General features: G+C 39.4%; 1 protein-coding gene across 1 annotated transcript in view; it reads left to right on the plus strand.

Annotated features, from left to right (window-relative positions):
* RPGRIP1L (RPGRIP1 like) overlaps positions 1-26642 on the plus strand; it is a 98956-nt gene that overhangs the window by 50819 nt on the left and 21495 nt on the right. Inside the window, exons 17-22 of the mRNA XM_036275838.1 lie at positions 2990-3368; positions 10005-10195; positions 10316-10402; positions 14876-14977; positions 15676-15838; positions 17594-17667. Coding sequence (XP_036131731.1) covers positions 2990-3368; positions 10005-10195; positions 10316-10402; positions 14876-14977; positions 15676-15838; positions 17594-17667 — 996 coding nt within the window. The remainder of the gene's footprint in view (positions 1-2989; positions 3369-10004; positions 10196-10315; positions 10403-14875; positions 14978-15675; positions 15839-17593; positions 17668-26642) is intronic.

The raw sequence follows: 26642 nt of genomic DNA on the forward strand, positions 1-26642 counted from the left end.
GCTCAACCACTGAGCCATACTACCTGGGCTGTTTGTTTTTTTTAAATCCTCACCTGAGGATATTTTTCCATTTATCTTCAGTTAGAGTGGGAGGGAGGGAGAGAGAGAGAAATACTGATGTGAGAGAGACACATCGACTTGTTGCCTCCTGCTGACCTCAACCAGGACCAGGGACCGAACTGCAACTGAGGTATGCGCCCTTGACCAGAATAGAACCTGCGACTCTTCGGTCCTCAGGCCGACACTCTAACCACTGAGCAAAACTGGCCAGGGCTAGACATTTAAATGCAGTTCCTTAGGTTCAAACAATGTTTCATGGAGTCATGGCTGTATTTCCAAAAGAATAAATGCCATGATCCAATGAATGCAGAAAGCACTGAATTAAGCAACGTTAAATAGAATCCTTAACTTTAGGACTTCTCATGTACAACATGATTCTCAAGAGGAAGCCTAAATTATGCAGTTATGTGGAGTTACAAAGGGATTGAAGATCGCAGAAACATTGTGGAATGTCTGCTCAAGTCTTAATGATCTTTTTTCATTTGGAACTGCCCTCACTCCCATCTATGGGGCTAGGCCCCCAGTGTCAAGCTTTATGTTTGATGATCCTGTTCCCTCAGTCGCCACCCAATTATAACTAATGATTCAGAAATATCCACCTGACCCCAGTTCAGCCAATCAGATTCTGCTTCCTGAGATCAAGAGAAAGCAAGACTCTCCATCCCTGGAACATGCAAAAAATTAGGAGCTTCTACCATGTTAACAGCAAAGGAAAGAAAATGGATCTAGAGAGAGAAAATAATGAGCCCAGCATACAGAGAATAGAAACTAGGTGGAGAGTCCGTTCTGGTGGTTTCTAGTCCTACTTCCTTCCTAAGGCCTAGCCACATTTCTGCTGTAACAGTTCCATGAGATGGGCCTATGGCCTTATTTTTTTTAAAGTAATCCAGCCCTGGCCGGTTTGGTTCAGCGGTTAGAGCGTCGGCCTGCGGTCCTGAGAGACCCGGGTTCGGTTCCCGCTAAGGGCGCGTACCTCGGTTGCAGTTTGTCCCCGGCCCTGGTCGGTTGTGCGGGTGGCAGCCACTCGATGTGTTCCTTTCACGTCGATGTTTCTCTCTCTCTCTCTGTTCCCACTCTACCTGAACAAAAAAAAAAATGGAAAAATGTCCTCGGGTGAGGATAAAAAAAAAAGTAATCCATACCCAAGGGTATTTTTCTATTTATCTTCAGATTAGGGCGGGGGGCATCTATGTGAGAGAGATACATCAATTGGTTGCCTCCCGCATGATCCCAACCAGGACCGGGGACAAAACCGCAACTAAGGTACATGCCCTTGACCAGAATTAAACCCATGACTCTTTGGTCTGTGGACCAAAGCTCTAACCACTGAACCAAACTGGCCAGGGCACTATAGCCTTATATTAAAGTCTCTTTTTGTTATATTTGCTAGATGGAATTAGTTCCTGCAACTTTCAATTAAAGAATCATTACTATCCCTAGCCAGTGTGACACCATTGGTGGATGTTATCTCATGTACCAAAAGGTTGCCAATTCGATTCCTGGTCAGGGCACATGCCCAGGTTGCGGGTTGGATCCCCTGGTAGAGGGGAGGATGGGGAATGGGGAGTGTGCGCAGGAGGTAGCTGATTGATGTTTTACTTTCACATTGATATTTCTCTCTCCCTCTCCCTTTCTCTCTGTCTAAAAATAAGTTTTGAAAAAAAATAATCATTGCTAATATAACATTGATTCCCATATTTAAGAAAGAATGGCACCCTTTCCCAGAGATCATCTTTCTGGACTAGTATTCTTCAGGGAACTAGAAATACACCAAATTATTTATTTAGTTTTGTAGTTTAAAGGTTTTTAGACTCCCAGTTTCTGGCTTCAATGAGTTATTTACTGTTGGAATTTTGGCTTTGTGGGTAGACTTGGGAAAGAAGCGGAGGGGATCTTTGTAAACCATCCCACTCAGCCTTCTACAGCTGAATGCAAACTAGCCCTGGGGAAGCAGTACTGTGAGTCCCTTCTCAGATTTCCCATCCACACCGCCAGATGTCTCCACAAAGGAGATGAGGACTGACTCTCTTGTTCCTTCTCCTGTAAACTTCTCTAGAGTCAGAGGTCCCAGATGCTCAATCCAGATTCAGAAGTGCAGTGAAGGAGGGATCCCTCTGTGAAAAGTAGAGAATTCTCCAACACTAACCTGAGCAAGGCACTGAAACACTAACTTGGCTGTCCCAGATCACATCAGCGGTGGGGGTTTCCAGTTAGTGCAGTTGTTCACTAAAGTGCCTGTGCACTGGCTGCTGAGCAAAGGGGCCATAGAGCAGTTTCTAGCCCTGCCCATCTCTCTTCTGAAGTGGCCTCCTAGTCCTAGCTGTTTATCCCCTCCAAGGCTCATCTCTGATTCTGTTCTCTTGTTCTTACAGCAGTTGTACTTTGATACACTGGCTAATTTTGACCTCAGGTATCTACTTCCCCAAACCCCACTAGTTCAGAATGAGAGCCAACCCAAATATAACAAAATTATCCCTCTGGATGGGACCCATCAAATCCATTGAATTGTCACTTAAGAATGGAATATAACCAAATAGCTGGCATGATAGAAGGATAAGTTCTTAATAAAATTGTGAACTAGAGAACATTGGTCTTTGGACTCATCTGCTCACTTTACTCAGTTATTAAATAGAATTAAAGAACATCAGATTAACTTTTTCTTGGTTTCATTTGGTTTTAACAGCAATCTCTAAATGTATGTTCAGTCTTCTGTGTTTTTTGCTAATAGCAAGGAATCATCTGTTCACACACGTTCCAGTAAATATTGGTTTTGAATAAGAATCAAGAGTCTTTTACTGAGAAATTCTCTATGAAGTGAAAATATGCACGTTTTTGTCCATTTACAAAATTATTTTGTTTGGGGGTTGGCAGCTGCTATTTATCTTTTTATTGTATATTTGCTATAATATAAATATGTATGTTTTTCCAGTTAAGTCAGCAAGCACCCAAAACTGCTCAGCTCAGTTCTGCTGATTCCACAGATGGCAACGTAAATGAACTTCATATTACAATAAGATGTTGCAACCACCTGCAGTCCCAAGCAAGCCACCTTCAGCCACACCCATATGTTGTGTACAAGTTTTTTGATTTTGCAGACCATGACACAGCCATCATTCCTAGTAGCAATGATCCACAGTTTGATGACCATATGTGTTTCCCAGTGCCAATGAATATGGATTTGGATCGATACCTTAAGTCAGAGTCTCTGAGTTTTTATGTGTTTGATGATAGTAATACCCAGGAGGATATTTACATAGGAAAAGTCAGTGTGCCTCTAATTTCATTGGCACATGACAGGTGTATCTCAGGTAAGCCTATTTCTTAATCTGTGAAATTGTAAAAACAAACCTAAATTATACCTTAGTATTATGGATATGTTATTCTGTTTATAATTGATCTTCCTAGCCATCTCAGATAATCTTTGAGCCTATTAACATTATATTTTTTTTAGTTATTTTTTTTTAGTACTTGTTCCAGGAATTACAATATTTATCTTAGCTTATCACAATCTACTTAAAATCAATACTAACAATTCCATTAAAATATAGAAGATCTGTTCCCATATAGTTTTATTTCCTCCCGTCTCGGTGTACTTGTCAAATATATGTATATAGTGTGCCTATATCTGTTAGAAACCAAACAGAATGTTATAGTTATTGCTTTATATAAATGTATATTGTTTAAAGAAATTGAGAGAAGGGAGACTATACATAATTATAGGAGACTTTTTTATATTAACTTATATTTGCCTTTTCTGATATTTTTTATTTCTTCCACTACTGTCTGGTGTTACTTCCTTTCAGTCTAAAGAACTTCCTTTAATATGCCTTGTAAGTCAGGTCTGCTGGAAATGAATTCTCTCAAGCATTGTTATCTGGGAATGGCTTTATTTTGCTTTTACTTTTTGTTGTGTTTTTTTTTTTTTTTTAATTGATTTTAGAGAGGGAGAGAGATATAGAAACATCGATGAGGAAGAATATCAATTGGTCGCCTCCTGCAAGCCCCCCCCTGGGACTTGGCCCACAACCTGGGCACATTCCCCGACCAGGAATCAAACCGCTGACCTCTTGGTGCATGGGTCGATGCTCAACCTCTGAGCCACACCAACTGGGCTGTTATTACTTTTTGAAGGACAGTTTTGCCAGGTACAGTGTTCTTGGTCATCAGTTATTTTTTTCTTTAAGCCCTTTGAGGATATCAGACAGTTGACTTCTGCCATCCATTGTTTCTGATGAGAAGTCAGCCAGGTAATATTATTATGGTTCCCTGGTACTTGATGCTTTTATCAAGATTTTCTATTTTTGCCTTGCCAGTGTGGCTCAGTGGTTGAGTGTTGACCCATGCACCAAGAGGTCACCGGTTCAATTTCCAGTCAAGGCACATGCCCAGGTTGTGGCCCAATCCCCAGTGGGGGCCATGCAGCAGGCAGCCAGTCGATGTTCTCTCATTGATGTTTCTATCTCTCTCTCCCTCTCCCGTCCTCTCTCTCTAAAAAATCAATAAAGAAAAAAATAATAATTTTTAAGATATCCTGTTTTTTTTAGCTTTTAACACTTCAATTGATGTGTCCAGGTTTGGATCCCTTTGTGCTTACCCTGCTTGGGATTTGTTGAGCTTCTTTATGTATAGGGTATTGTTATGTACCAAATTCGGGGAGTTATTGCCATTATTTCTTGAATTATTTTTTTGTCCTCGTTTTTCTTCTTCTTGGATTCACATATATATATGTTCATATGTTTAATGGTGTCCCACAGGTCTCTGGGGCTCTTTTCATTTCTCTTAATTTTTTCTCTTCAAATTGGATAATCTCTACTGGTCAGTCCTCATGTTCATTGATTCTTTTTTTTTTTATAGTCACCCGAGGACATTTTTTGATATTTTGTTCAGATAGAGTGGGAGGGAGAGAGAGAGAGAGAGAGAGGAGAGAGAAATATCGACATGAGAGGGACACATCGAGCGGTCGCCACCCACACAACCCAATCAGGGCTGGGGACAAACTGCGACCAAGGTACGTGCCCTTAGCAGGAACTGAACCCTGGTCTCTCCAGACCGCAGGTCAATGCTCTAACCGCTGAGCCAAACCGGCCAGGGCCAATTCGTCTGCCACCTCAAAGCTCCTATTGAGCCTGTCTATTGAACTTTTTTTTTTAACTTATCTTTATTGTTGAGCATATTACAGATGTCCCCCCCACCATTGACCCTTCCCTCCCCCTTCTCCTTTCCCCACACTGTGGTCTGTGTCTATTGGTTATGTATATATGCATGTAAGTTCTTTGGTTTCTCTCTTCCAACCCCACCTCCCCCTTCCCTTTGAGGTTCATCAGTCTAACAACCAATTTGTACTCTTAATCCCTTCATCTTTTTCAGCCAACTCCCCTCCCATCTGGCTTGCTCATTTTGTTTGTAGATTCAGTTGTTAATAGATACGTATTTATTGCCATTTTATTCATATTTTTTTATCATTTTCTTCAAGAAGACCTGTCAGCATTTCATATAATACTGGTTTGGTGGTGATGAACTCCTTTAGATTTTTTTTTGTCTGGGAAACTCTTTATATGGCCATCGATTCTAAATGACAGCTTTGCAGGATAGAGTAATCTCGGTTGTAGGTCGTTGCTTTTCATCACTTTAAATATTTCTTGTCACTCCCTCCTGGCCTGCAAAGTTTCTTTTAAGAAATCAGCTAACAGCCTTATGGGAGCTCCGTTGTAGGTAAATAACTACTTTTCTCTTGCTGCTTTTAAGATTCTCTCTTTGTCTCTAACCTTTGGCATTTTGAGGATGATGTGTCTTGGTGTGGACCTCTTTGGGTTCATCTGGTTTGGAACTCTCTATGCTTCCTGGACTTGTTGTCTGTTTCCTTCACCAAGTTAGAGAAGTTTTCTGTCATTATTTTTTCAAATAGGTTTTCAATTTCTTGCTCGCTCTCTTCTCCTTCTGGTACCCCCATTTTAATGTTGGTACACTTGAAGTTGTCCCACAGGCTTCTTATACTATCCTCATTTTTTTGGATTCTTTTTTCTTTTTGCTATTCTGAGTGAGTGTTTTTTGCTTCCTTATATTCCAAGTCGATGATTTGCTTCATGGCTTCACCTACCCTACTATTGATTCCCTGTAAATTATTCTTTATTTCAGTTAGTGCATCCTTCATTTCTGACTGGTCCTTTATCATACTCTTGAGGCCCTCACTAAGTTCATTGAGCATCCTTATAAGCAGTGTTTTGAACTCTGCATCTGATTGCTTTTCTCCATTTCATTTCGTTTTTTTCCTGGAGTTTTGTTCTGTTCTTTCATTTGGGACATGTTTCTTTGTCTCCTCATTTTGGCTGCCTCCCTGTGTTTGTTTCTATGTATTAGGTAGAGTTGCTATGTCTCCTAGGCTTCCTAGGGTGGCCTGTTGTAGTAGGTGTCCTGTAGGTTCCAGTGGCACAGCCTCCCTGATCACCCCGCTGGACTCTTGAGGTACAATCCCTCATGTGGACTTTACACCCTTCTGTTATAATTGAGTCTTGATTACTATTGACAATCAATGGGAGGGTTTTACTCAGGCTGATAGCTGTAAGGACTGGCTGTGCCCACTGACCACCGACTTCTGACTACCTTGGAGGATCATCTGTGCAGGGGCCCACCACACAGAGCAAGTACCCCGGTACCCCCCGAGTCCATTTCTTGAATGTGTTGCTTGTAGACACATTCTTGTTGGGTGGTGGTGCTTCATTATGGTCTGAAGCTGTCCACTGGGTGTGCTGGCTCTGGGGCAAGGTCAGCCACTGCCTGTGTTCTACCCGGGGCCACCAGGCATAAGGTACAAAAGCAATCTTCAAATGGCTGCTTCCTGTCCTGGGCTTGGGGGTGCCCACGCGAAGCCAAGCTGTGAGCCAAGGCTGGTGCTTCTAGTGCCAGGCCTGGGGCCGCTTAGCGAGAGGTATGGGGCTTCCTGTGGCCAGATGCTGCTTGTTTGAGAGAATTTAGGAAAATCTGAAGCAGGAGCCAAGACAGGCCAATCCTGTGGTAAAGCCACTGGAAACAGCTTGGGTGGGCCTGAAATCTGGGTGGGACAGGGCCTCAGGGAGTCACCAGGGCGGGGCAAACTGTGAGCCAGGTTGCTGGAGTCCCAGATATGGCTGCTGTCTGCCGCCCCAGGGAAGGGCTCACCAAAGGAACAAAGGCCTCTGCCAGCACGTCTGTCCCGGAGAAAGCCCCCTCTCCAGCCCTCGCTCCAGTCCCAGACAGCTCAGTTCTTCCCTCTATGTCTCTGGTGCCCCCTCGAGCTGTCTCCCCTCCGAGCTTAGAGGGAGAGAGTCCGATAAGTCCGTGCGCGGGCCCTTTAAGGAGCTGCCTGGGGCTCCAGCTGCCTCAGCCTCCCTGAGCCTCAGTTCCCGCTGGTTTTCCAGCCAGAAGTGATGGGGACTCTCTTCCTGGCACTGGAACCCTGAGCGGGGCACCTGGTGTGGGACGGGGACCCCTCAGTCCTCAGGGGGGACCTTCCCAGCCGAGGTGTCCTCCTGATTTTTATCCGCCACACGTGGGTGTGGGACCAGCCCATCCGTGCCTCCTCCACTTCTAACAGTCTCTATGTGGCTGCTCCATTTTTTTTTCTTTATTGATTTTAGAGAGAGAAGAAGGGGAAGGGAGAGAGATAGAAACATCCATGAGAGAGAACATCAACTGGCCGCCTGCTGCATGCCCCCCACTGGGGATCAGGCCCACAACCTGGGCACATGTCCTGACTGGGAATCGAACCAGAGACCTCTTGGTGCAGGGGTCGATGCTCAACCACTGAGCCACACCAGCCAGCCATGCTTCTTTAATTTTGTAATTGTAGGACTTCCATTCAGCTTGATTTCAGGTGGTTGTGAAGTAAAGTTGTAATTTTGATGTGGTTGTGGGAGGAGGCGATACCGCGTTTACCTACGCACCACCTTGACCGGAACCTATTGAACTTTTTCATTTCAGTAATTGTACTTTTCAACTCCAGAATTTCTGTTTAGTTCTCTCTTTTAAAAAAAATAATAATTTCTATATCTTTATTATATTTTCTATTTTATAAGTTACTGTAACAACACTTTCCTTAATTCTTTAAATATGGTTTCTTTTGATTCTTGGGACATATTTATAATAGCTGCTCGAAGGTCTTTGCTAAGTTTAACATCTGGACATCCTCAGAAAGTATCTATTGATGGCTTTTTTTTCCCCTGTGTATACATCACACTCTCCAGTTTCTTTGTATCTCTCTCTCTCTCTTTTCTTAAAACTGGGCATTGAGGAAACTATACTGTAGCAACTCTGTATTCCAACTTTCTCATTCCATGGGGTGGTTATTGTTACCCTTTTTGCTTGTTTGTGACTTACCTAGACTGATTGTGTAGTCATTTTGCCTCTCTGTGGCCACTGATGTTTCTGCTAAGTTTTAGTTTATTTCATTCTTGTTTTAATTTTAAGCCTGGTCAGCACAGTTTAGTGGTCAGCCGATGATGGTCAGGGCTGGTAGGCTCCTACCTTTGCCAGTGGGTCAGTGAATGGCTCGAATGATGCATTCAGAGTTTGGTCAGCTTACAAGTACCATGTGCAAGTTGCTTAGTAAGGTTTCTTCTGACTCCTACTCTTCTTACTGAGGTTCAATAGATTTCCTTGTATAAGTCTCACCTGTGCCTATTACAGACGTTTATCACCTCCCTATATTCCACCTGTTCTTCCTGAAGTCCTAGAGTTGTTTTTTTTTTTTCTTTCCCAGCTAGCTATTAAAAGGCATGTCAGCCCTGGCCAGTTTGGCTCAGCGGTTAGAGCGTCGGCCTGCGGTCTAGAGACACCCGGGTTCGGTTCCCGCTAAGGGCATGTACCTCGATTGCAGTTTGTCCCCGGCCCTGGTTGGTCGTGCAGGTGGCAGCCACTCGATGTGTGCCTTTCCGATCGATGTTTCTCTCACTCTCTCTTCCTCTCTCTCCCTTCTATCTGAGCAAAAAAATGGAAAAATGTCCTCGAGTGAGGATAAAAAAAAAAAAGGCATGTCATACACTTGAGGACAAAGTAAAGGATACCTCTAAACAAAAGTTATTCTTGAAATATAGGTTTGTTTTTTTATACTGAAAAATTTAATAAAATGATTAAAACTTGTGACTCAAGCCCTGGCCAGATTGGCTCAGCAGTTAGACAAGCCCGTTGATCAAAGAGTCCCGGGTTCAATTTCAGCCAAGGGCACATACCTTAGTTGCGGTTCATCCCTGACCCTGGTTGGGATAGTGCGGGAGGCAACCAATCAATGCTCTCCCATCGATGTTTCTTTTTCACCCTCTCTCTCCCTCACTTCTGCTCTATCTGGGGATAAATCAAAAAATATCCTCTACTGAGGAATAAAAAAAACAAGAAAACTTGCGACTCAATATTACAGATATAGGTAGGTGATATTTTTTATTACTACTATATGTTTTGGATGGTTTATCTTATGGACATTTTTTGCTTTGCTATTAATTTCGAGTAATTTAACAAATTCCAATAAAATATTTAAAATTATATAGTAATATAAAGACTCCTTTAGATATAGAATTTTGAAGATTTAATATATTTTTCTACAGAGAGAAGTCTTTGTCAAGAATATTCAAATCAAAATGAAGGTTGATGTTTGAGCTATAACCCAGATAATGTCTTGGTGGAAGGCTAAGAATTTTGAATAATTTCTGAATTTAATTTCAGTGGATTAAAATATTTATAAGTTAATTTCTCAATTTTGAATCAGTATTATTTTTGAGGCCTTAACTTCTGAGAGAAGTCTACTTGAGAGATGAACCTATCATATATCCTTTTGTCTTTATTTTATTCTCTAAGACATTTGGGTTGTGAGTGAAAGCCAGAATTATTTTTTAAGTTGTGGGTAGTTCTCCTTAATTATTCTGGTAATAAAACTTTACTCTAGCATTAATTAAAATTATATTTTTATGATTTGACAGGAATATTTGAGTTAACAGATCATAAAAAGCATCCTTCAGGAACCATTCATGTTATATTGAAATGGAAATTTGCTTACCTTCCACCAAATGAATCCATAACATCTGAAGACCTAGGAAATTTCATACAGAAGGAAGATTTAGAAGTTGCTCAAAGACTACCTCCAACATCCTCTGTAAGCACATTAGTTATAGTGAGTAACAGTGACTTTGAATTTCTTGTAAAAATAGACACAAAAACACAAAAAAATAGCTGAAGCTTTGTCTAAAATAGATGTTCTTTATACTCAGTTTGTCATATTGGTTTATCTTAGGCACCGATACCTAAACCACGACAGCGTTTAACAGCTGTGGAGAAGAAGGTGTCTTTCGTAGATGATGTCACACCACATCAGAATTCTGTAAGTAGTAAACACTGAAAATACTGTGGTTTTTTTTCCTATAACAAATATTGGAAATAAATGTTATGGGTGTAGTATACCCTACCTGATTTAAATGAAAATTGGGTGACTAAATGCTTCTTGTTCTTCTAGAACATTAGCTTTGTAACTTGGCATTGTGTGTGCTGTTCTTACTCCTTGATCTGAATAATGATACATCCTCTCAAAGTACTATTATGTTGTTACTGAGTTTGTATTTTCTTAAAAAGATGTTGATGTGAATTATTGCGTAGTTGTTGTGAGGTTAAATTAAGGTAATACATTGGAAAATATTTTATATACTAATCACCATAGCTTAGTTTTTTTATCAGTAAAAGAGATACTACCTACATCATTATAGTATGGTATAATAGCAAAACCAGTCAGCAAATAGTTACAACCTCTATGTCTCTGGATATTATGTATTTTATAGGATTCTTTCTACTCTATAGTTCACTGGCCTAATGAAGTTTATATTTGCTTTTTCTGCTTTAAAAAAAATGATGTTTACCCAAAGTTTCATATCAGGAGAAACTTTTATGTTACAATGTTAAAATTTTTAATATAACAGGATATATTACATTTACAAAATAATTATCACTATATAACCAACATTTTTTATTTGCATTAAAAATCAATTATAAAGAAATAGAAATATAACTGCTTATTAGTAGATATTATCATTAGATAATAGGAATATGGATTTATATTGATTTCTTTTTATGTTTTCTTGTTTAACTTTTGCATTTTCTACATTGGGCATTTTTCCTTTTATTTATTTATTTATTTATTTATTATCCTCACCCAAGGACATTTTTGTAGTTGTTGTTTTTGTTTGTTTGTTTTTTTGTTCAGATAGAGTGGGAGGGAGAGAGAGAGAGAAATATTGACATGAAAGGGACTCATCGAGTGGCTGCCACCTGCACAACCCAACCAGGGCTGGGGACAAACTGCAACCGAGTTACATGCCCTTAGTGGGAACCGAACCCGGGTCTCTCTGGACCACAGGCCAATGCTCTAACCACTGAACCAAAATGATAGCCCGACTGGAGTGGCTCAGAGGTTGAGCATCAACCCGTGCACCAAGAAGTCACCAGTTTGATTCCCAGGTAGGGCACATGCCCCAGTTGTGGGCCCGATCCCTAGTGGGGGACATGCAGGAGGTGACCAATTGATGTTTCTATCTCTCTCTTCTGCTCCCTTTCTCTCTCTCTGAAAATCAATAAAGAAAAATAGAATAGAATAGCCAAAATGATAGCCATGGCTGGGTAGCTCAGTTGGTTAGAACATTGTCCTCATACGCCAAGGTTGCAGGTTCAGTCTCTGGTCAGGACACATACAAGAATCAACCAATGAATGCATAAATAAGTGGAACAGCAAATTGATGTCTCTCTCTCTCTCTTTCTGTCCCTCTCCTCTCTCCCTTTCTCTCTCAAATCAATCAATAAAAATTTTTAAAGCATGATAAACTATATTTTAACAATAAACATCAGTTTATGAACCATGGAAAAATGGTTGACTGTAAATTGATAGAAATCATGTAACTAATTTAGCATGTACAACTTTTAATTACATGATTAATTTATAATTATAGAAATGTTAGAAAATAAAAATAAGCAACAAAGCGTGGCCACGGTGAGTGCTGGACAAGGACCCGAGGTGGGGAAGCCAACTGCACCTTCTGGCCCCTCCGCAATGTCTCAGGCCGAAGAGCCCAAGAGCTTGCAGGCCGCGGGGTGCAGACGCCACTGAGTACATGTACCACAGCTTTTTTATTCACTCATCTGCTGATGGACACCTGGGCTGTTTCCAGATCTTGGCCGTTGTGAATAGTGCTGCTATAAACACAGAAAATGAACAAGTGCTGGGAATTGGAAGTGGTTCTACAATTGTCCATACAGGGCAGTGAATAGTTGTGTCAGTGAACTGTGGCCCTTCTGGTAGCACTAGGAATGCTCACCTTGTCTCCATACTGCCCAGTCCCAGTGCAGCCACCACCTGTTTGACTAGACACCTACAACAACAGGCCACCCTATGAAGCCTAGGAGACATAGCAACTCTACCTAATACATAGAAACAATCACAGGGAAGCAGCCAAAATGAAGAGACAAAGAAACACATCCCAAATGAAAGAAATGAACAAAACTCCAGGAAAAGAACTAAACAAAATGGAAATAAGCAATCAATCAGATGCAGAGTTCAAAACACTGGTTGTAAGGTTGCTCAAGGAACTTAGTGAGACCTTCAAGGAACTTAGTGAGACCTTCAAGGAACTTAAGGAAACCTTCAGGGAACTTAGTGAGAACATCAACAACATAAAAAAGGACCAATCATAAATGAAGGATGCACTAACTGAAATAAAGAATAATTTACAGGGAATCAATAGTAGAGTAGGTAAAGCCAAGAAGCAAACTATCGATTTGGAATATAAGGAAGCAGAAAACACCCAATCAGAACAGCAAAAATAAAAAAGAATCCAAAAAAAATGAGGACAGTGTAAGGAACCTCTGGAACAACTTCAAACATACCAACATTTGCATCATAGGGGTGCCAGAAGGAGAAGAGAGAGAGCAAGAAATTAAAAACCTATTTGTAAATATAGTGACAGAAAGCTTAACTAACTTGATGAAAGAAACAGACATACAAGTCCAGGAAGCATAGAGAGTCCGAAACAAGATGAACCCAAAGAGGCCACATCAAGACACATCATCATCAAAATGCCAAAGGTTAAAGACAAAGAGAATCTTAAAAGCAGCAAGAGAAAAGCAGTTAGTTACCTAAAAAGGAGCTCTCATAAGACTGTCAGCTGACTTCTCTAAAGAAACTTTGCAGGCCAGAAAGGAGTGGCAAGAGATATTCAAGGTGATGAAAAACAATGACCTACAACCAAGATTACTCTATCCAGCATAGCAATCATTTAGAAACAATGGACATATCAAGAGTTTCCCAGACAAGAAAAAAGCTAAAGGAGTTCATCACCACCAAACCAGTATTATATGAAATGTTTTCTTTTCTTTTTTTTTTTTAATCCTCACCTGAGGACATTTTTCCATTTTTTGTTTAGATGGAGTGGAGGGGCGGGGGGGGGGAGAGAAACATCAACCTGAAAGGGACACATCGAGTGGTTGCTACCCACACGACCCAACCAGGGCCAGGGACAAACTGCAACTGAGGAACGTGCCCTTAGCAGGAACCGAACCCGGGTCTCTCTGGACCACAGGCTGACGCTCTAACCGCTGAGCCAAACTGGCCAGGGCTAAATATATATATATGTATATATATATTTTTTTTAAATCTTCACCTGAGGATTTTGCTTTCATCTTCAGATAGAGCGGGAGGGAGAGAGGGAGGGAGGAAGAGAGAGATAGAAACATCGATGTGAGAGGAACACATCAACTGGTTGCCACTCACATAACCCCAACCGGGGCTGGGGACAAACTGAGGGACATGCCCTTTGTGGGAACCGAACCCAGGTCTCTCTGGTCCGCGGGCCAACACTCTAACCACTGAGCCAAACTGGCCAGGGTTCTTGAAGGAGAAGAAGAACAAAAATATGAACAATAAAATGGAAATAAATCAAAAATTGAATCTACAAACAAAATGAGCAAGCAGAACAGAAACAGTCTCATAGATACAGAGAACTTTTTGTTGCTTGTCAGATACACAGTGGCTGGAGGGATGTGTGAAAAAGATGAAGGAATTAAGAAGTACAAATTGGTGGTTAGACTGATGAACCTCAAAGGGAAAGGAGGGAGTGAGGGGGGGAAGAGATAAACCAGAGAACTTCTATGCATATATGCATAACCAGTGGACACCAACCGTAGTGCAGGGAAGGCAGGAGGGGGCAGGATTGGGGAGGAGGGAGTCGATGGGGAAAAGGGGGGGACATCTGTAATACAGTCAACAATAAAGATGAGTTAAAAAGGAAAATAAATAAAAATAGCAAAATTCAATTTTCCCAAATCTATATCAGAGATAAAATTTTGATGAAGTTCCTTTTATACTTTTTACTGTGGAAATGTACATGCATATTTGTTTGTTTGCAAATTTGTTTTTTAACAACAGTATGCAATTATATATATTGTGTAACTGTCTTTTTTACTCAACAGTATATTGTATACTCTCTTCAGTGTCAGTATTGGATGTGACATATTTATATAGTTAATGTGCAGTTGGACATTTGCATTGTTTTCACATTTTGAGATTATAATCAATGTTTCTATGAAATATGCCTGTAGTTCTTAAATTGCACATACAGACCATGACGGACGTCAGTCATTTTACTGAAATGCACTACTTCATTGTCCTGTGGGTAGCTGCTAGATTTGCTCCTGATTTTTATTAGTATCGTTATATATTATATATATATACCTATATATGTAAAAGTCTTAGAATGATTTTGGATTTAGTAATAATCTAAAATAACATACATGCATGTTTTTACATTAATATAAGGAGACTTCTACTCCTCCTGAGGACAGGAAGGAAATTTCACCAGAAGTGCAGCATACACCAGAAATAGATATTAGTATGCCAGCTGTTTCACATATTTTTGAGGTATGTATTTGCATTAAAACTGTTTCAAAATATTTAATTTGGTTCTTTTTTTTTTTTATATTTTTTATTTTTATTTTTTTTTTTATTTTTGTACAGACAGAGTGGGAGGGAGAGAGAGGAAGAGAGAGAGAGGGAAACATCGACGTGAAGGGACACATCGAGTGGCTGCCACCCGCACGACCAACCAGGGCCGGGGACAAACTTGCAACCGAAGTACGCGCCCTTAGCGGGAACCGAACCCGGGTCTCTCCGGACCGCAGGCGGACGCTCTAACCGCTGAGCCAAACTGGCCAGGGCTTTAATTTGGTTCTTAAGGACTTTGTCTTTGTATTGACATGGATCAGGAAATCATAGCATTGATCTTGTTTTTGTATAGTCTTCCTCGGGATAGAAAGATAAAAAATCTGGCAAGTGTAACAACTACAGTTATACTGATATTAGCATAATATAAAATAGATATGTGAGTTAATGTAAAATTTATTTTGAAATTAATGTTTTTATTCTTTGTAATTAGATTTTTATTTACATATTTTTATTTGTACAATTTAAGCGATTATTTTAGAATTAATCATACCTATTGCATGTCTGTGTATTTAAGTCTCAGGTTTACATGCTTTATTATTCAAATGCTACAGAAAAACTGCTGCCAATGTGATGTCATCAGTGATGCTGATGTCAGTGTGCTGTCCTCTCTCCAGGCGTCTCAGGAGGGCAGCGCAGGCAAGCGGAGCGGGAGCACTGGGAACACGCGGCAGTGGGGAGGCGGTGACGTGTCTCTGCTGTCCCAGGGCCAGCTTGCAGAGCCAAGTGTGACTTCTTCTGAAGACGAAACAGAAATAACTGAGGAATTGGAACCCGAAGGTGACTGTCTTTTTTGAATTGACATTACTTATTTAACTGTTAGCTTGATTTAATAGTATGCCTCGTAGAACATCTTCATTTCATAATTAAATCTTCATTTAGAGCTACTTCGTGATACCTGTTTCTCGACAGAAACGATGGGTATAGTTCAGTCTAGTCAGCTATGATCAGGTGGAATTGTTCATCTCTCTCATTTCCACTTGGGTGCCACAAGAGAATGCAATTATTGCTGACCATGTTCCCAATTTATGTATTAAGTGGCTTTATATTCTCTTCGGGTTCAGTGCTATCATCTGGATTAGTCTGGAGGACTTGAATTTTTTTTTATCCTCACCCGAGGATATTTTTCCATTTATCTTCAGATAGAGTGGAAGGGAGGGGAGAGGGGGTAGAGAGAGAGGTTGGGGGGGGGGGAGGAACATCAATGTGAGAGAGAGATGTTGACTGGTTGCCTCCTGCACGACCCCAACCAGGGCTGGGGATGAACTACAACCAAGGTACGTGCCCTTGACCGGAATCAAACCCGTGACTCATAAGTCCATGGGCCGACGCTCTAACCACTGCTCAGGGCTGGAGGACTTGAATTTTTAAAAATTAAAACTAAGACCAGTTTTCTCAGTGGTTAGAGCGTCAGCCCGTGGACCAAAGAGTCGCAGATTCGATTCGGGCCAGGGGCACGTACTTTGGTTGCAGTTCTTCCCCAGCCCTGGTCAGGCTGCGTGGGAGGCAACCAATCAGTGTATCTCTCCCATGCTAATATTTTTATCTCTCCGCCCTTCTTCCCTTCCTTCCACTCTGTCTGAAGATGTTAAAAATATCCTAGGGTGAGAATTAAAAAACAATTAAAACTAAGAACTCAGACCCCCAAAAGAAACAACTTACAATATGATTTGACTGATATAAATATGTAGAAAAGGCATTTAATCTGTAGTGACAAAACATTTTAAGTTGTTGACTGGGGAAGAACAAGTGAGAAGAGAGACGAAGAGGGGAAGAGATTACAAAGAGGCATAAGGGATCTTTTGGGGGTGATGGGTATGTTTATAATCTTAATTTTGGTGATGCTTTCACAGGATTATATATGTAAAAAGATCAAATTTTGCACTTTAAATGTGCGTGGTTTATTGGATGTCAATTTTATCACAATAAAGCTATAAAACTTCTAAAAATGTTTTTAAATAGTAAGAATAACTTGATTCTTACACAATATTATTGGTTAGGCTTTTGGCAAACATCTATTACCCTGTCCTCTTTAAAAATATATTTTTTAGCCCTGGCCAGTTTGGCTCAGCGGTTAGAGCGTCCACCTGTGGTCTGGAGAGACCTGGGTTCGGTTCCCGCTAAGGGCATGTACCTCGGTTGCAGTTTGTCCCTGGCCCTGGTTGGTCGTGCGGGTGGCAGCCACTCGATGTGTCCCTTTCACATCAATGTTTCCCTCTCTCTCTCTTCCTCTCTCTCCCTCCCACTCTGTCTGTACAAAAAATGGAAAAATGTCCTCGAATGAGGATAAAATATATATATATTTTAGGTGTATACTACACCAAGCTATATTTTTATTTCTTTTGTTTCTACTAAAACTAAATTTGGAATTTTCAGTAATTTTTCCTTTATTCAAAAATGTAATGTAAATGTAAATATCTTTTCTGTTAAAGAGGTTCACATATGATTATCACATTGTTCTTTCTCTTCATTTCACAAGATGTAAATATAACTGGCTTAATAGATTTAAACCACTAACATTTTATTTTGTAACAGATGAAGAAGACAGCTCAGCTTCTGACAGTGATGAGTGTATTATTCCAGGTCCTGTCTCCAAGAATATCAAGCAGGTCAGTAACTTGATACCAATTAGGAATATTCTGAAATAAAGTTGCTTTTCCTTCTTAGTATATCAGTCCTCATATATGAACATCTTAAGGCAAAAATATTTCTGGGAGAAATTTAATGTATTATCATAACTATTCAAGTAATCATTTAGTATAAGAAAATTTTGTTTACAGTTTTATTATGTAAAGGGCTATAACATCTAAGCATTATATTTGCTTACATGTTAAGAGTACCTAACATTCAATAGCTCCAAAAGGTACTTGCTAAAAACAGTTGACTTCCCTGACTCCTTTTCAGAACCATTATTCAAGGATGTATTAAATCAAATCTGGACTTTAAAGAATTCAAAATGTGAGATGGCATTTTAAACTATAATCACATGTGAATGTGAATTTATAGACTCTTCATATCTAACTATGGCTACTGATAAACTGTTCAAGTTATTTCATTTCTGCTGAAAATTTAAACCTTTTTAGAAGGTAACTAACCTCCTATAGGTATATTTTGCATGTTTTGTAGCGCACTGCTGAAAAGTAGTATGTAAATTGAAACTTCGAAAAGAAAATGATACTTTATGTGGGCAGTATGCCTCTTAACCAGAGCATTTTTATTGTAAGGGGAGGAATAACGGTTTTATAAAGTAAATGTAAGTAAAGTGAAAAGTGCGAGCTTTTTCTGTTCATCTGCATTAATTTTCTTGGAATGGTTAATTGTACTTTTTTTCTAGAATCTCTACTTCATTGGTAAGAATTGCAATACTTCTTTCAATTCTTAAAAATTTCAGTTTAATCTCTCTGCAGAACAAACCCTTAGAACAGATGTTTTAGTTGTCACAGATTCTCCATAGAGAAATTCTGTTTCTGTGATTGATAAATACAAACAGAACACTTAATCTGTCCAAAGTTTTATTATTGTCATTTTTATAATTATTAACGATAATAACGTCATCTAACCTATAGCATCCTGATACATGGAATCGTTTTTGCTCAAAATTGATAAATTAAGGAAGAAATTTTGCATATGGTTGCCTGAATATTTCTAATTATAGCATTTAGTTCAATTTAATTGTTTTGCTTTATCAAATCTGAAATTGTTAAATTATTTATCAGACTATTGAATAGAAAATGTTCTACCTCTATTAGAAAATTTTGATGATAGAAATCAATGGGAAATAGGTCCCTTGTGTGGGATTAGCTTTATAGCCATTTGTATTGGTCAGGATTTTCCAGAGAAACAGAACCAAGAGGAAGTATATATGCAGAAAGTGATTTATTATAAGGAATTGATTTCACGTGATTTTATTCTATAGCTACTAGAGAGACCATTTTATTTGTAAATATTGTGTTTATCATCTAAAAGTATGGGAAAATGTTATCTAAATTATACCCTCTTAGACCAGTGTTTCTCATGTATGGGCGATTTTGTCCCCCAAGGACCATTTGGCAATATCTGAAGACATTTTTGCTTGTCACGCTAGAAGGGACTGCTGCTGGCATCTAGTGGGCAGAGGTCAGGTTCAGTGCACAGAACCCACAACAAAGAACTCTCTGGCCCAAAACGTCAATAGTGCTGAGGTTGAGAAATCCTATATTAGACCTACAGCAGAACCATATGACTATTGGCAACATTGATATCGTCTCATGGAATTGTACCTTGCCCTTAGCTAAGGTAGAATAAAGAACTTTGATTTCACAAAGAACCATTATTCCTCTAATCCATTTAACTAATTCTAATGTACACATGTATTTTTCCTTTGGAGGGATTTTTTTGTCTTATTGCTTCTGGGAAAGTAACTTGTATTACTTTGCTACAAGTTAACACAGCTTTACTGCCATTCTAAAATGTAATGTCATATCATGGTTTTAGATGACATCTCAGATGTGTGAAGGTCGTTTAAAGCCAGCATCTGCTCCAAGCAATGCTTATGCCTCAGTAGCCATTAATCAGCTCCCATGTGCTTTTAAAAATTCTGCTTTTGTAGAAAGTACTGACCAGTATCTTATATTAATAGATGAAATTTAGTATTGTTAAATTTTATATCAAATATAGTAAAATAAGGTATAAACATAGGAACAAAACTCAAGAGGTCATCACAATGGGGAAAGATAGCACTTTCTAATGATTATACCGGTGTGTCTGTGTGCTGCTTCAGCAAATCATTTGATATGAGTCATGGAACTTTTTTCTTTAAAGATTGCGTCAGTGGTACAAAGAACTCCTGCATATGCTCTTCACCATGATCACCTATTGTTAGCACTTTGCTAGACTTTATCATTTCTATTCATTCTCCTAGATATGTACACATATGTGTGTATATGTTTATATGTACACACTCTTACATATGTAGTTGCATTGAATCACTCCTCTTTACCCCTAAATACTTCAAAGGAATAGTGTAATGCTATTATCTAATCTACACTTCTCATTAAAATTTTGCCAGTTGTCCCAGTGGTATCATTATGGTATTTTATTGACCTGGTGCAGGATTCAATCCCGATCACACATAGTTTTTATGTCTCATTAGCCTCCTTGAATCTGTAATGGTTCTTCAGCCTTACTTTGTGTTGGTCTTTCATAACATTGACATTTTTAAAGGATACAGGCCATTTATATTATAGAGTATCCTTCAGTTTGGACTTGTGTGGTGTGTCCTGTTCGGTTCAGGTTGTGCGTTGTGGTAGAAATACTTCAGAAGCAATGCTGAGTCCTGAGTACATAGTATTAGGAGGCACAGGCTGTATCTTGTGTGATTATTAATGATGTTAACTTTGGTTGAGGAATTGTATCATAAAACCTTTTTAAGCATAAAAGTAATTGTGGCTCAATAGCTTAAGTCCCCTTTTTAAGAACTGCTTCAGATAGAAATCTCAGGACAGTGATAGGTAGCTTTCATTGGAAAGAGGGTATTACTGACTGGCTACTATGTGCTAAGCATATCCTATATAATATCTTTTTAATTCTCACAATTCTTCATTCATTAGAATCCACTGTGTCATAAAAGAAGCAATCTCTGGCCTCAAAGAATTCACAGTCTGTAGGGGGAACACGATTACAACGCATGGTGGTCAGGACTGGGAGCATGGAGTGCAGAGAACTGTGAGAGCATTCAGGAGGCGCCTAACTCAGCCCAAGGGGCCCTCATCAAGAGCGACTCCTAGAGGCCGTGCAGCTTGAACCAAGTGTTGAAGGTGATTAGGAGTTAGTGAAAGATGAGGAGGAATCATTGGAGGCCAACCGAACAAGGCATGAGAATTTGAGAGAATGTGGAGCATAGCTTGTTCTGGGAATTCAATATGGTTTTAGGATGGGCTATGCCTATGGCACACCTGGGGAGCCCCCAGAAGAATATACTGAAAAGACAGGCATGTCCAGGACATTGAGGCCCCTCTATCAAGGAGTTTGAGGTCTAGCCTGAAATTCTAGGAGCAGCCAATGAGGATTTTTAAGGGAGGGGTAAGATCACTCATTGATTAAACAACTATTTCATGAGCATTTACTGTGTTCCAAGCCTTATTCTCAAGACTGGGAATATAGCAGTGAGTAAGAGAAGTAAGTATTTTGCTCTTGTGCAGTTTACACTCTTGAATTGCCTTTTATTTATTTATTTTTTTAATTTTATTTTTGTTACAGATGTTTCTCCTTTTTTTACCCCATTGACAACCTCCTCCCCATCCCTGCCACCCCGTCCCCGGCTTTGTTGTTCATGTCCATTGGTTATGCGTACATGCATATAAGTTCTGTGGTTTATCTCCCCCCACCATGCCCTCTTCTGTGGTTTATCTCCCCCCCCACCCCACCCAAGCCCTCTTCTGAGGGTTGTCAGTCTGTACCCTACTTCCACGTATCTGGGTCTGCCCTATTCCTCAGACTGTTATGTTCATTATATTCCACAAATAAGTGAGATCCTGTGGTATTTGTTTTTTTTTCTGCTTGGCTTGTTTTGCTTAGGATAATACTTTCCGTGTCCCTCCATGTCTTCTCAAAGGATCAGAGATCTTTCTTTCTTACAGCTGCATAGTACTCCATTGTGTATATGTACCACAGTTTTTTTATCCATTTGTTTACTGATGGACACTTGGGCTGTTTCCAGATCTTAGCTATTGTAAATAGTGCTGCTATGAACATGGGGGTACATATATTCTTTCTGATTGGTATTTCAGGCTTCTTAGGGTATATTCCTAGACGTTGAATGACTGGGTCAAATGGAAGTTCAATTTTTAATTTTTTGAGGTAACACCATATTATTTTCCATAGTGGCTGCACCAGTCTGCATTCCCACCAGCAGTGCACTAGAATCCCCTTTTCTCCACACCCTCGCCAACACTTGTTGTTTGATGATTTGTTGATGGCGGCCATTCTGACAGGTGTGAGGTGATACCTCATTGTTTTAATTTGCATCTTTCTGATGATTAGTGATGTTGAGCATCTCTTGGCTATTTGTATGTTCTGTTTGGAGAGGTGTCTATGCAGCTCCTCTGCCCATTTTTTAATTGGGTTCTTTGTCTTTCTCTTGTTGAGTTGTATGAGGACTCTATATATTTTGGAAATTAACCCCTTATCTGGTGTATCATTGGCAATGATGTTCTCCCATACAGTGGGTTGCCTTTCCATTTTGATGGTTATTTCTTTTGCTCTGCAGAAGCTTTTTAGTTTGATGTAGTCCCATGTGTTCATTTTCTCCTTTGTTTCTGTGGCCTTAGGTGATGTATCAGTGAAAATTCTGCTGTGTATGATGTCCGAAATTTTGTTGCCTACATTTTCTTCTAGAATTTTTATGGATTCATGGGTCACATTTAAGTCTTTTATCCATTTTGAGTTTATTCTTGTATAGGGTGTAAGTTGATGGTCTAGTTTCATTTTTTTGCATGTAGCTGTCCAATTTTCCAAACACCATTTATTAAAGAGGCTGTCTTTGCTCCACTGTATGCTCTTGCCACCTTTCTCAAATATTAATTGAGCATATTGCCTTGGGTCCATTTCTGTGTTCTCAGTTCTGTTCCACTGGTCTATATGCCTGTTCTTGTGCCGGTACCATGCTGTTTTGATTACAGTCACTTTGTAGTATAACCTGATATCTGGTATTGTGATCCCACCTACTTTGTCCTTCTTTTTCAAAATTGCTGTGGCTATTCGGGGTCTTTTTTGGTTCCATATGAACTTTTGGAGTATTTGTTCTAGTTCTGTGAAATATGTCGTTGGTATTTTGATGGGGGTTGCATTGAATCTATAGATTTGGGTAATATGGACATTTTAATTATGTTAATTCTTCAAATCCATGAACAAGGTATGTGCTTCCACTTTTTTATATCTTCCTCTATTTCTTTTTTCAATGTCCTGTAGTTTTCTGCAAATAGGTCTTTTACTTCTTTGGTTAAGTTTATTCCTAGGTATCTTAATTTTTTTGCCGCGATAGAAAATGATATTGTTTTTTCAGTTTCTCTTTCTGTGAGTTCATCATTGGTGTATAAGAATGCTGTCGATTTCTTGACGTTAATTTTGTATCCTGCTACTTTGCCAAATTCATTTATTAAGTCTAGTAGATTTTTGATGGAGTCTTTAGGGTTTTCTATGTATAATATCATGTCATCTGCAAATAATGACAGTTTCACTTCCTCCTTTCCAACTTGGATCCCTTTTATTTTTTCTTCCTGTCTGATTGCGGTGTCTAAGACTTCCAGTACTATATTAAATAAGAGTGGCGAAAGTGGGCATCCCTGTCTTGTTCCTGTTCTTAAGGGAAATGCTTTTACCTTCTACCCATTGAGTACGATGTTGGCTGTAGGTCTTTCAAATATGGACTTTATTATGTTGAGATATGATCCTTCTATTCCCACATTGCTGAGCGTTTTTATCAGAAATGGATGCTGGATTTTGTCAAACGCTCTTTCAGCATCTATTGATATGATTTTGTGGTTTTTATTCTTCATTTTCTTCATGTGGTGTATCACATTTATTGATTTGCGAATATTGTACCAGCCTTGCATCCCTGGGATGAATCCCACTTGGTCATGGTGAATAATTTTTTTGATGTATTGCTGGATTCGATTTGCTAGTATTTTGTTCAGGATTTTGGCATCTATGTTCATGAGGGATATTGGCCTGTAGTTTTCTTTCTTTGTGGTGTCTTTTTCTGGTTTTGGAATTAGAATTATGCTGGCCTCATAAAACGAGTTTGGAAGTCTTCCTTCTTCTTGAATTTTTTGAAATAGTTTGAGGAGAATGGGTGTTAGTTTTTGAATGTTCAATAAAACTCCCCCGTGAAACCATCCGGGCCTGGGCTTTTGTTTGCTGGGAGAGTCTTGATTATCTCTTCAATTTCCTTAGTTGTTATTGGTCTGTTCAAGTTTTCTGTCTCTTCCCGGTTCAGTTTTGGGAGACTATGTGTTTCTAGAAATTTGTCCATTTTGCTTAGATCGTCGAATTTGTTGACGTATAATTGTTCATAGTAGTTGTTAACGATATTTTGTATTTCTGTGGTGTCAGTTGTTACTTCTCCTCTTTCACTTCTGATTTTGTGTATTTGGATTCTCTCTCTTTGTTTCTTGGTGAGTCTAGCTAAAGGTCCATCAATCTTGTTTATCTTTTCGAAAAACCAGCTCTTTATATTATTGATCCTTTGAATTGTTGGGGTTTTTTTTGTCTCCATGTCATTTATTTCTGCTCTGATCTTTACTATTTCCTTCCTTCTACTTGTTCTGGGGTTTTCTTTTTGTTTGCTTTCTAATTCTTTAAGTTGTAAGGTTAGATAGTCTAATAGAAATTTTTCTTGTTTCTTGAGGTAGGCCTGTAGTGCTATGAACTTCCCTCTCAGAACTGCTTTCACTGGATCCCATAGATTTTGTGTTGTTGTGTGTTCATTTTCATTGGTTTCCAGGAAGTTCTTAATTTCTTCCTTGATCTTCCTCAGTAACCCATTCATTGTTTAATAACATGCTATTTGGCCTCCATGTGTTCAAATGTCTTTGCATGTTCTTGTTGCAATTGATTTCTAGTTGCATGCCATTGTGATCTGAGAAGATGCTTGAACTTGTAGAGATTTAGTTTGTGTCCTATCATGTGGTCTATCTTTGAGAATGTCCTATGTGCACTTGAGAAGAATGTGAATTCTGTAGTTTTGGGGTGTAATTCTCTGTAGATATCTAATAAATCCATTTAGTCTAGTGCTTCATTTAGAGTCTGTGTTCCTTGCTAATTTTTGTCTAGAGGATCTATCCAGTGATGTCAACGGGGTGTTGAAGTCCCCTGCTATGATTGTATTGCTGTCGATTTCTCCTTTGAAGTCCTCCAGAAGATTAATATATTTTGGTGCTCCTATATTGGGTGCATATATGTTTATGAAGGTTATATCTTCCTGTTGGATAGATCCTTTCAATATTATGTTGTAGCCTTCTTTGTCTCTAGTTATGGCCTTTATTTTGAAATCTATTTTATCAGATATGAGTATTGCTACCCCAGCTTTTTTTTCCTTTCTATTTGCTTATTTGCTTGGAAGATTTTTCTCCATCCCCTCACTTTCAACCTATGTGAGTCTTTTGTTGTGAATGGGTCACTTGTAAGCAGCATATAGATGAGTCATGCTTTCTTTTTTTTTTTTTATCTTCACCCAAGGACATTTCTCCATTTTTTGTTCAGATAGAGTGGGAGGGGGGGAGGAGGGGAGAGAGAGAGAGAGAAAGAGAGAGACAGACATCAACATGAAAATGACACAACGAGTGGCTGCCACCTGCACGACCAACCAGGGCCGGGGACAAACTGCAACTGAGGTACACGCCCTTAGCGGGAACCAAACATGGGTCTCTCTGTCTCTCTGGACTGCAGGCCAATGCTCTAACCACTGAGCAAACCCAGCCAGGGCGAGTCATGCTTTCTTATCCAATCAGCTACTCTGTGTCTTTTTATCAGAGCATTCAGTTCATTTACATATAAGGTGATTATTGATATGTACTTATTTATTGCCATTTTTGCTTAGTTTGGTTATATTTTTCTTCCTATTTTTTCTACTAATTACAGCAGTCTTTTTAACATTTCTTGCAGTGCTGGTTTGGTGCTAATGTATTCCCTTAGCCTTTTTTTTATCTGGGAAACTCTTTATTTGACCTTCTATTTTGAATGATAGCCTTGCTGGGTAGAGTAGTCTTGGATTCAGATCCTTGTTTTTCATGACCTTGATTACTTCATGCCATTCCCTTCTGGCCTGTAGTGTTTCTGTTGAGAAGTCCGCTGATAGCCTTATGGGGGTTCCTTTCTAGGTAACCTGTTGCTTATCTCTTCCTGCTTTTAGGATTCTCTCTTTGTCTTTAATTTTTGGCATTTTAATTACTACATGTCTTGGTGTTGGCCTGTTTGGGTTCTTCTTACTTGGGGCTCTCTGTGCTTCTTGAACTTGAATGCCTTCTTCCTTCACCATATTAGGGAAGTTTTCTGTCACTATTTCTTCAAATATATTCTCTAACCCTTGCCCATTTTCTTCTTCTTCGGGGACTCCTATGATGCAAATATTACTACGTTTCCAGTTGTCCCACAGTTCTCTTAAGCTGTCTTCTTGCTTTTTTTTATTGTGTTTTCCTTTTGGTTTTCTGATTGGTTGATTTTTTTCTACCGTCTTCTAATTCACTGATCCATTCCTCAGCTTCCTCTACTCTGCTGTTTAGACCTTCAATGTGTTCTTTATTTCTGATGTGTCATTCTTGATTTCTTCTTGGTGATTTTTAATTTCCAATTGGTTGATTTTCAGCATTTCTATGTCTTTACTCATGGTGTTGATGTCCTTACTTATGTTGTTGAGCTTCCTCAAGATCATGGCTCTGAATTCTAGCTCTGTTAACTTGCTTAACTGCTCCACATTTATCTCATCTTCGGTAGAGGTCTCTTGTTCTTTCTTTTGGCTTTTGTTTCTCTGTTTCACCATTTTGGCTATCACAGTGGGCTTTGGATCCTGCCAAATTTTCCCTGTAGGTGTTGGTGTTCTGTTGTTTGT

Source organism: Molossus molossus, unplaced genomic scaffold (genome assembly GCF_014108415.1).
Source record: "Molossus molossus isolate mMolMol1 unplaced genomic scaffold, mMolMol1.p scaffold_m16_p_21, whole genome shotgun sequence".
Taxonomy (NCBI): domain Eukaryota; kingdom Metazoa; phylum Chordata; class Mammalia; order Chiroptera; family Molossidae; genus Molossus; species Molossus molossus.